At 37.7% G+C, this 9,837-nt stretch overlaps 1 protein-coding gene across 1 annotated transcript; it reads right to left on the minus strand.

Moving 5' to 3' along the window:
• Window positions 1–625: 625 nt before the first annotated feature.
• On the minus strand, window positions 626–6,935 carry LOC100273017 (uncharacterized). The gene is made up of 12 exons (NM_001147467.1): window positions 6,756–6,935; window positions 6,274–6,336; window positions 5,952–6,035; window positions 4,670–4,777; window positions 4,408–4,580; window positions 3,423–3,534; window positions 2,843–2,986; window positions 2,050–2,151; window positions 1,636–1,760; window positions 1,315–1,525; window positions 1,163–1,237; window positions 626–890 (listed from the first exon to the last, which is right to left on the minus strand). Exons 1-12 carry the CDS (start codon window positions 6,840–6,842, stop codon window positions 834–836), a joined length of 1,341 nt encoding a protein of 446 aa, NP_001140939.1. The 5' UTR covers window positions 6,843–6,935; the 3' UTR covers window positions 626–833.
• Between the last annotated feature and the right edge of the window lie 2,902 nt (window positions 6,936–9,837).

Consider the following 9,837-nt stretch of genomic DNA (forward strand, 5'->3'; position numbering starts at 1 on the left):
CATAGAAGATTATTTTAAAGGTACCATAAGGGAGAAGCCTATTAAAATAAGTACTATAATAGCAAAAAGCTCTGCTAGGTCATGTCGCGCGACGATGGGCCTCTACTAGGCCGCGACTGCCGACCGGGGCTGCAGCGCAGGCAGCCCCGGGTGGAGATCCGCCCCAAAACAGCCCTTAATTTTATGAGATTTCCCCTAAGAAACTTTTTCGACGCGAAGACATAGATGCAGAGCTATTCTTCAATAGAAACTTACATGTTGCCATCTCTAATCGAAAGCAAGTCGTAAGCAAACTTCTCTACAACCGAGCTGTAGAGAATTTTTTTCATTCCTCAACCGCAATCTTTCTTTTGGCCTGTTTATTTCAGTTTCTTGGAGATTCTGTACTTCAGATTTTAGACTTCCTAAAAGTCAAACTCCCATAAGCCAAAATCCAAAAGCTCACTACAGTGAGCTTCTAAACTTTTTCTTGTTTCCGGGAGCTTTTTCACTTCGTCTCTGTAATCGACCTGCCACCTCAACTAATAAACTATGACGTCACTGATTTTGACTAGTATTAGGGTATTTCAATAGTTTAGGGTCTAGATACGCAATTTTTTTTAGTTTTGATACCACCAGTGTAGTTACCCTTCAAAAATCTAAACACGGATCACCGCGTTAACAACTTTTGATAAAAAAAATGCCTTCAAATTTACAGCATGCAATCTTTAATCATGGTCACAACACAGCTAATAACAACAATTGGAAAAATAAAGGTGAACCTAATAATCGTTGCCAAAGCAAAGCTTAATTAAATATTTTCCACACTACGCCACATAGCACTACGATAAGTATCACATATCATCTTCAGCAGCACTAGCAGCGCTTAGATCCACGCTGAGATCAACAGTCTGAAAAGAAAAATTGCATGAGGATTATATCAGGCAACCAGATGAAAAATTGCACTGTGGCTTGACATGGAACTCTCTTGAAATAAAATTCCAGGTTGGGAAACTCTCCCTACGTTCATTTAAAAAAAAGAAGAAATAGAACCAATCGAATCACATTGGTTTAGTGTAGTTAAAATGGATATAGGCTGGTCTAGGCAATTGTTTTGTCCTGGAGGTTAAATGCCAAAAGGTTCTCAAGAGACAATTGGACAAATACAAGTATATATATGTACCTTTCCGGTGATCTTTGTGTAAAGGGAAAGTACATCCATAACAGTGGACTCAAAGTGTGTTGTGGCATCATAACTCTGAAAAGGTAGTTAATTGAAATGGAAATAAGGATATTTGAAAATTCTATCAAAGGTGCGTGTCAGATAATGCTTACTGTTGAGATGAAACAATTGTCTGCTGATGAGTCATTGGTAGGTTCATATCTGTCATATATGTCGATAAATAACTCGTCCACCTTCCCAAGAAGATCGATCCCTGGCTTTAGTTCCTTCTCTGGATTATCAGTCTCCGCTTGTGCTGACACGAATGCGATGAATTTGCCTTTTGATGCGACATTATGAGAGTAGGAACAGCAGAAAACATACCTGGTATGCATACATGAAGATTGCTTCCCACATTAGAAACACAAGAAATGTGAAGGTGAAACACAAGCAAATAATGGATAAATCTGGGAGATGATATAAGAAATACTTGCATGTCTGATCTGCGGCCAAGTTGCTTCTGTGGTAATATGATCTGTACTGAGTGAGATTCAGCAGTATTTGGGATGGGATGGCTCATGATAGCAATTGCCCGAAAAACTTTTCCAATTTTTTTAACCTGGTAACAGAGTTTAGCATTAGCAGCATGTAAAATACTCTCAGTAATCGCATTAGTTTCTAACACCTCTGAAATTTCTAAAAGGTTAGTGGTGTTTTCTCATAGACACTCTTTAAAGAAAAGGACTAAATGGATTACTGTGGTCTAAATCATATCATCACAGGATTTGATTCGCCTGTATGGTGTTTTTAAGAAAGTAATGCAATAATGAAACTAAAGTCAGAGGATGTGAGAAACATCTTTGCATAATAATATACCATTTACAATAAAAACAATGTAAGGATTTTACCTTGTCAGGTAGGTAGGAAGGATCACAGACAACCTTTTTGCATTTTGCAGTCTCCCCTTCTGAGGTAACACCACAAACTTTGCCTTCATCATCAAATTCGACCTGAATGCAGTGGGATATGTTAGATTGTAATCCGTAAAATACTAAAATGCAGATAATGGTCTGATACAAAAAAATGGCACTTTGCTTGAAGTTATATGAATTCCTGCAGCAAAATTTCTACTCATGTGAATGTTGCTTAACACAGGAACATCCTACAGCAAAATTTCTACTCATGTGAGTGTTGCTTAACACAGGAAATTCCTGCAGCAAAAAAAATCTCGAATACCAGGGTAATTGCGTATGATGGCATTAAGAAAGAGGAAATAAATATTATAAGATAAAAACTCACAGCAGTTGTTTACATGAATTTTGCAAATATTTTATTGAACATGAATAGTTGATTATTGTGTAGACAGAAAAATATTTGCAGATGAACATTCTGTTTATTGTTAGTATGAAACATTTTGTGGAATGAATGTTTTCTGCTACTCAAAAGGTTCCATTTCGTCAAGATATTGTCGTAAAATATTATTCGACAAAATAATGCACTTTTAAAAAAAGATGTAAGAAACGTTAATACTCTTTAAATTCATAATTTTAATCATAGAAGTCCTTAATTTCAATATGCTACCATACTTATGCCAAACATGGAAGTGTCGCCTCTTCTTTCACTTAGTAATTACTGTGCCACAGTCACTGAAGTGAAGAAACAATGTGGAAAATTCCTGGCTAAATCCACATTATTTTGTACCTTGCACTCTGGCTTACTCAACATGTAGGTCCCACCATAAACAGCGCTAAGTCTTGCAAAACCCTGTGGCAGTTCTCCTAAACCATACAAGGGATAAATATATGGTGATCCTCCTTGAAAGCGAGCCACTGATTCTGCATAAAGCTGAAATATTCTAAAATAGTGTTAGATAAATAATGTCAAAGACGGATTTGAATGCAAGTAACATTAACAATAAACAGAAACAAGGCAATCGTGCTATCCTTAGATCAGGGCACAATCAATCAAGAAGATCACTTGAAAGAAAAGGGTCCCAGAAATTATGGATAGAATTGTTTCTTTCTTTTTTGTCGAAAGGGTGGCAAGAGCATTGCCGCATATATTATTAGAACAAAAAGAGTCAGCCCTATTTTTATGGAAAAATAGGGCCAAAAGCCAAAGAACCGCTTGGCTCGGTGAGCCTACACAACAGACTACTAGAGGACACTCACAACTATTATGGAAAACAACTGCATTTGAAGCTGTTTCTTTCAATATAAAAATTACAAGAAACCTTTGAATTGTGTTGGGATATTTTTAGTATATCACTATAAAGACTTGCCTTCATCCGTTTTACAGTGTCAATTGCAGGTTCTGTCAAGTAGCTATCATCTCTATGAAGAGCCACTGCATGCCCAATGAAGTCTATCGTATTATCATCCAAACCATATTTTCTGAAAAAAGAAATTAGAACATAGGAGTTTGAGTAAACTGAATCCTAATTGGGCACCGGAACTTTTAGGTTCTGAAAAAACAGATAACATCATATATTAAGATAGGACCAGAAAATTTACTAACATAGGGATAGAACACAAGAATGCTCCTGAATAAAGAATTGTTCATAGTTACATAGCCTGTAACTGAATCACCGGAATTCTAATGCCTCTTTACTTATGCAATCGAAGGATGGTATTTGTGATGGTTAAAGTTATATGAACAGGCAAACAGAAGTTGCCTCCTGTTGGAGATAACTGATTCATTGCACAGGCTAACCCTAATGGGTAGCTATATATTGATGTACATGGGCCACATGGGCCTATACTCTAACACCTCCTTTGCCTTTCTCAATTCATCGGACTGATGATCATGGGTATATAAGTATAATTTTCTGAATCTAAATGACATACTGTACATGTTGGTCGGCCTCTCTATAGCCCAAACTCTTAAAATGGAATATCATGATGCAGCCTTAATGAACAACTGTTGGAGCTTTAGTAATTGCTTTTAAATGAACAGATAAAACTATAGAATCTGTTTATGCTTGCTTGGTCACTCAAAAACTATATTTCATTTTAGCAAAAGATGATCAATAATAGCATCAGTGAAGACTTCCAATATAACTTGGATAAAACAAGGTTTTATGTACATTGTTTCTACTTGAGAAAGTTGGTAACCAAAACACCATGTAACATGGAGCCACAGTAGAAAAAAGTACCAAGAACCTATGGAACTAAAAATTCAAATTGTATAAGCAAATACCCAATTTCATTCTAGTTATAAAAATATAAAAATTGTTAAAAAGGCATATAAGTGAAATAGGTACCCACGAGATAAGTTCTTTTGTCGTTAGTTTAGTAAGGTTGTAACCCTTATGAGTACTTGGGTCATTTTCCTTATAATCTTGGACATAAAGGAAGAATTTCCCAGCTCTTCGCTTCTCAAACAATCCCATCAGGGGAGACTTGAGAGCTTCCATGTCAGTAGAAGGAACCTTGTGGATCTGGAGCCCAAGAAAATAGATAAATGTGCTTAAAACGGTAAAAATGTTCATAAAAATGGAGTTTGTATGAATGAAGAAGGGGATTGAACCTTTCCCTTGTTGAAAACATAGCTTCCATCCACAGCTTTGAAGGACATGTACTTGGTGACACCAGTATGAATGAGCACACGAACCAAGGTACCATTTGCCATCATAAACTGGTCAAAATGGTAACTGTATTACATTATATGTCAGAATGTGGTTTCATAAAGCAATCTGGTAAGATATTCAGCCCAACCAACACTGCTCATGTTTTTGGACAAAACAGGCAGGAGCCCTATCATTCAACTAAGAAATAAAAGAGAGTCTACGAGAACCAGGAGAGCAGGTGCCAACCACTGCTCATTTTCGTAATACATCTTTTGTTTGACCTTTCATGACCTGAATTAATAAACTTAAAATAATAACTCTTTTAGTGTTATGTTTTAAGTGTTGGCAACGACTAATATGCAAGTAGTCATTAGGTGCAAGCGTGCAAGAAGAAATCTTGGTCCGTTAAATTTAGATCCAACTATGTGTCATATTTAGCACTTAAACCGTTCCACCATCACCTCGTCTAGCTTTATAAAAAAAACTAACAAACCAAGATTGCATTTGCAGTTGGATCTAAATCTAACGGACCAAAATACATGCTTCCACTCTTGCACTTAATGGTTGCTTGCATATTAGTCGTTGCCTTAAGTGATTAAGGTCCTATTTGGAACCCCTATAGCTAATAGTTAGCCAGCTAATAAATTATTAGTTGGACTGAACCAGCTAATAAACTAATTGTTAGCTGTGAGTTAGCTAACAATTAGATAAAATATTAGCCAGGGATGTTTGGAACCTCTACAACTAATTTTAGTAATTAACTATTAGCTGTAGAGATTCCAAACAGGGCATAATAAACTACAATTAATCATGTGAGTTGAAGCCACATTGAAACACGTCCAAGTGTAGCATGTTCTGGTTAAATACATAATTACATATATGGAAGTGCATCACAGATCCCACAGTTACACATATAACTATGATAGAAGTTCCAAGTTTATAGCCAATCTCAAGAAGCATTACTGCATGTCATCATTGCAATTGGGTCCTAGATATCTCAGTCCAATATACTATATACTCTCTCCGTTCCAAAATATAGTTCTTTATCCTCTTTTTTCTGTCAACATTCAAATGAATGATGATGAATATAGACATGTATACAAACTACGTTCATAAGTAAATTAATGAATATATATTTAGTCTAAAACGAATTATATTTTGGTACAGATAATAAAATAATGAAAGTAGATTTCCTGAAGAAATCAAAAAACAAAAAAAGTACTAAAATGGAAAAGACCAGACCTTTGGAACCATATCAACGTTGTAGTCTCTGCTAGCTCCTATGTGCGCAGGCGGTGTTTCTTCACCCTTGAACCGTTTCCAGAGCTGCAAATAGCAGTTTAATTTACAGCATAGTTTAGGACATCATTACGAACAGCAGGTAGAATCCAAAGAGCGCCTCATAAACAAGATAGACAAAAAAACCATGTGCATTGTTTATCATCAGGAACTTGCTATATATACAGGCGAGTCTCATGGATCGCCATTACCCACAACCTCAGAGAAATGAGGGGCGAGGCACTCCAAAATATCGCCAACAGACATATCAGCCTTGCATTGTCACCTGATTGAGATTGAGCGATGTGGAGTCTCCGCCGTAGTAGTCATTCCTGTCCATGTGCAACACCTGATGACATGCATGCAGAATTACGAATTAATGCGTTCGTCAGGACACCGTGATAATTACAATGCCCGCAAATATTGCCAGCTGCGTCACATGTATGTTTACCAGATCAATCAATACTATGATGATGACCGAACTGTTTATGAGTAAGAAAGACATAGTTTATTTTGGCGGTGTTAGTGTCTTGTCCCGGTAAATTGGTGACGAGGAAAGGCCGAAAATGATTCATTATTGTCACCTCGCCTTTTGTTTTTATTCATTAAGAGAGCTTGCATTTCAATGAAGTTTTCGATCCCGGCCAGTTTTAAAAAAAATCATACGGAAAATGGATAACCACCAGGGCGCGATCTTATTAGAAGTGGCCGACGACGGAGGGAGAGAGAGGAGGGGATCGATGGAGGCGTCGTAGTAGCGTAACGTACCTTGAGGCGGTCCACAGAGAGGAGGCCGCTGAGGATGCACTCCTTGAGCCCGGTGCCCAGCACGATCACGTCGTACTCCACATCCATGGCGCGCGCGCGGGCGGCGTCGCCCTCGCCCGGTCGAGAGATCGAGAAACGATGGAGGGAGGAAAGTGTGGATCTCCAACGGCTCGAGTCACGGTCGCCCAAAGAGGTCTGGACGTCTGGTTGCCGAGCGGGCTGCGGGCCGGCAGAGGAGGCCGCACGGACCACGGAGTGGGAGGGATGAAATGGAAAAAGGAAACCGACGGCACTGCGCGTCGCGGTCGCGGCTATTCGTCGTCTATGCTATGCTAGCGCAAGAAAAATCGCAAAACGCTTGACTTGGCCGAACGCGGTGCCTTCCTTAGAGCATCTCCAATAATGCCTCAAACTAATGCCTCAAATCGAAATATAGGGCTCTACACAGGAAAAACCACTCCAACAGTGCCTCAATTAAACAAATTTTGTCAAAAAACTATAGGGCACCATCTCAAGTGCCTCAAATATACTACACCGTAGTGGGCTGCCCTATAATCTAGATTTAAGGCTTTACTGTTGGAGCAGAGTGTTTTGTTGGTGCCCTAAATTCTATAAAATTTACTTATTTTTAAATTATAAGGCATTTTTATAGGTCACGTTGTTGGAGATGCTCTTAGCTTGCCCTCGAAGCAGTGCCGGTCCTGACATTTTGGAGGCGCAGGACAAGACTTATAAAAGAGGCCCTTTATAATAATTATAATTATATATATATCTCTACTATACTTATTAAGTTAGCAATAGTAGCCTGCCTTTTTGTGTTCTGCCATTCTGCGATCTCAGTCGTCCATTCTACCGTTCTACAATCTCAGCCGTCCAATCCCGCACACCAGTTTTCCGAGCCGTCCAATCCCGCACACCAGTTTTCCGCGCGCAGAAAAAAAAATCAAACCGTGGTTGCCTAGGGATCGAACCTTGGATCTATTGAGCAGAATGCCTAGCATTCACCCTCTAGCCAACATAACTCATGTTGAATTGTGTACAACTTCAACTAAAACGTCTTTTGTGTTTAACCCACCGTCCACTCTGTATGCTCACTGAGTCTAGAAAAACATTTAAAGCTTGGCCCCTGATCTTTCTAGAATTTGGGACGTAGTCCAGGAAATAAAGAAAAAAAGGGAAAATGAGTTTAGAAATTGATTTTTATTTTAAAAATAATTGCAGAAACCCATTTAATTCATGAAAATTTCATATTAAATCCAAATGGGTTCATTCCAATTTCTATAATATTATTTTTCTCTACTACTTGTTAAGTTAGCAATAGTAGCCTGCCTTTTTGTGTTCTGTCATTCTGCGATCTCAGCCGTCCATTCTACCGTTCTACAATCTCAGTCGTCCAATCCCGCACACCAGTTTTCCGCGTGCAGAAAAAAAATCAAACCGTGGCTGCCTAGGGATCGAACCTTGGATCTATTGAGCAGAATGCCTAGCCTTCCACCCTCTAGCCAACATGACTCATGTTGAATTGTGTACAACTTCAACTAAAACGTCTTTTGTGTTTAACCCACCGTCCACTCTGTATGCTCACTGAGTCTAGAAAAACATTTATAGCTTGGCCCCTGATCTTTCTGGAATTTGGGACGCAGTCCAGGAAATAAAGAAAATAGGGAAAATGAGTTTAGAAATTGATTTTTAGTTTAAAAATAATTGCAGAAACCCATTTAATTCATGAAAATTTCATATTAAATCTAAATGAGTTCATTCCAATTTCTATAATTCTATAATATTATTTTTATCACATAATACCTCTGTTTTGTCGTGAAAACAACAATAAAATTGATTTCCTAATTAATCATATATCAAATACATAGAAACTTTGGAAATTCGTAACTTCCCCATTTTAATTCCAAATTGAATCGTTCCAGTTGTGTTAGTCTCGTATGAATATTTACCACGCAGTAACAACATTGATTATACCATGTTTCATACTTTTATAATTAGATATTTATTTATCCTATGTTAATTGGGTTAATCTATGTCTATTGGATTAATTTATTTAATATATTAATATAGTATTCTAACTTTGTGGTTATACGATGTTTGACCATTAGTCTTGCAAACACACACTTACCTTTTTGTTTAAGCAAAAGCGTATGGTGGTACGTGTCCGATGACTAACGATGTACGAGAGAATTTCTTCCGGTATGTATGAAACGTGCTCTCTAATGAGACCATACAAATCGTGATATATATCAAAGTCTGCATGATACTGATGGTTGCAATGTAGTGGTGAAACAGATAGATTATAAATAACAAAATTTATGTATGGCCAGAATCACAAATTGATTATGAAACATTTTCTCATAACGGTATAACACATATTTTGTATATAAGTTATCGTAGTATACTGGTATTATATATTCCCGTTGCAACGCACGAGCATTCAGCTATCATGTATAGAAGTCTGCACGGTACTGTTGGTTGCAATGTAGTGATGAAATAGTTAGATTGAAATAACAAAATTTATGTATGGCTAGGATCACAAATTAATTACGAAACATTTTCACATAACAGTATAACACACATTTGTTCATAAGTTATCATGATATTAAATGTTTCCGTTGCAACGCACGGGCACCCACCTATATGTGTTTATGTCTAAATCTATGACAGGAAACACATCTACTACATCTCTCTCCAAGCTCACTTACTACCATTGCACAATGTGTAGTAGTAGATAAGTATCACCGGTATTCTTGAATTATATTTTTGGATGGAGGTAATACTATTTAAAGAAGAGCTTTGCATGCTATTTCTTTTGTTTGAATAATGCATTATACTTAAATTCCCTTTTTTGCATGTGTGAAATTTTTTCTTCATAATATTTTTTTTCCATGGATCAGACTTGTGAGTCATTTTCATAAACCAACGCCAAGCATGAGTCCATGTTTCCTACTTCAAACCCCGAACAAACTCCATGAGCAGGAGGCATTCGCGTTGTCGTCGCTCATCGATGACGAGAAGAAGCTTGGCGACTGTTAGTTCGACCTCTAAAAGCAGTCTTACGTGGTTGCATGCGCCGCTG

This window comes from Zea mays, chromosome 2 (assembly GCF_902167145.1).
Source record: "Zea mays cultivar B73 chromosome 2, Zm-B73-REFERENCE-NAM-5.0, whole genome shotgun sequence".
NCBI classification, from domain to species: domain Eukaryota; kingdom Viridiplantae; phylum Streptophyta; class Magnoliopsida; order Poales; family Poaceae; genus Zea; species Zea mays.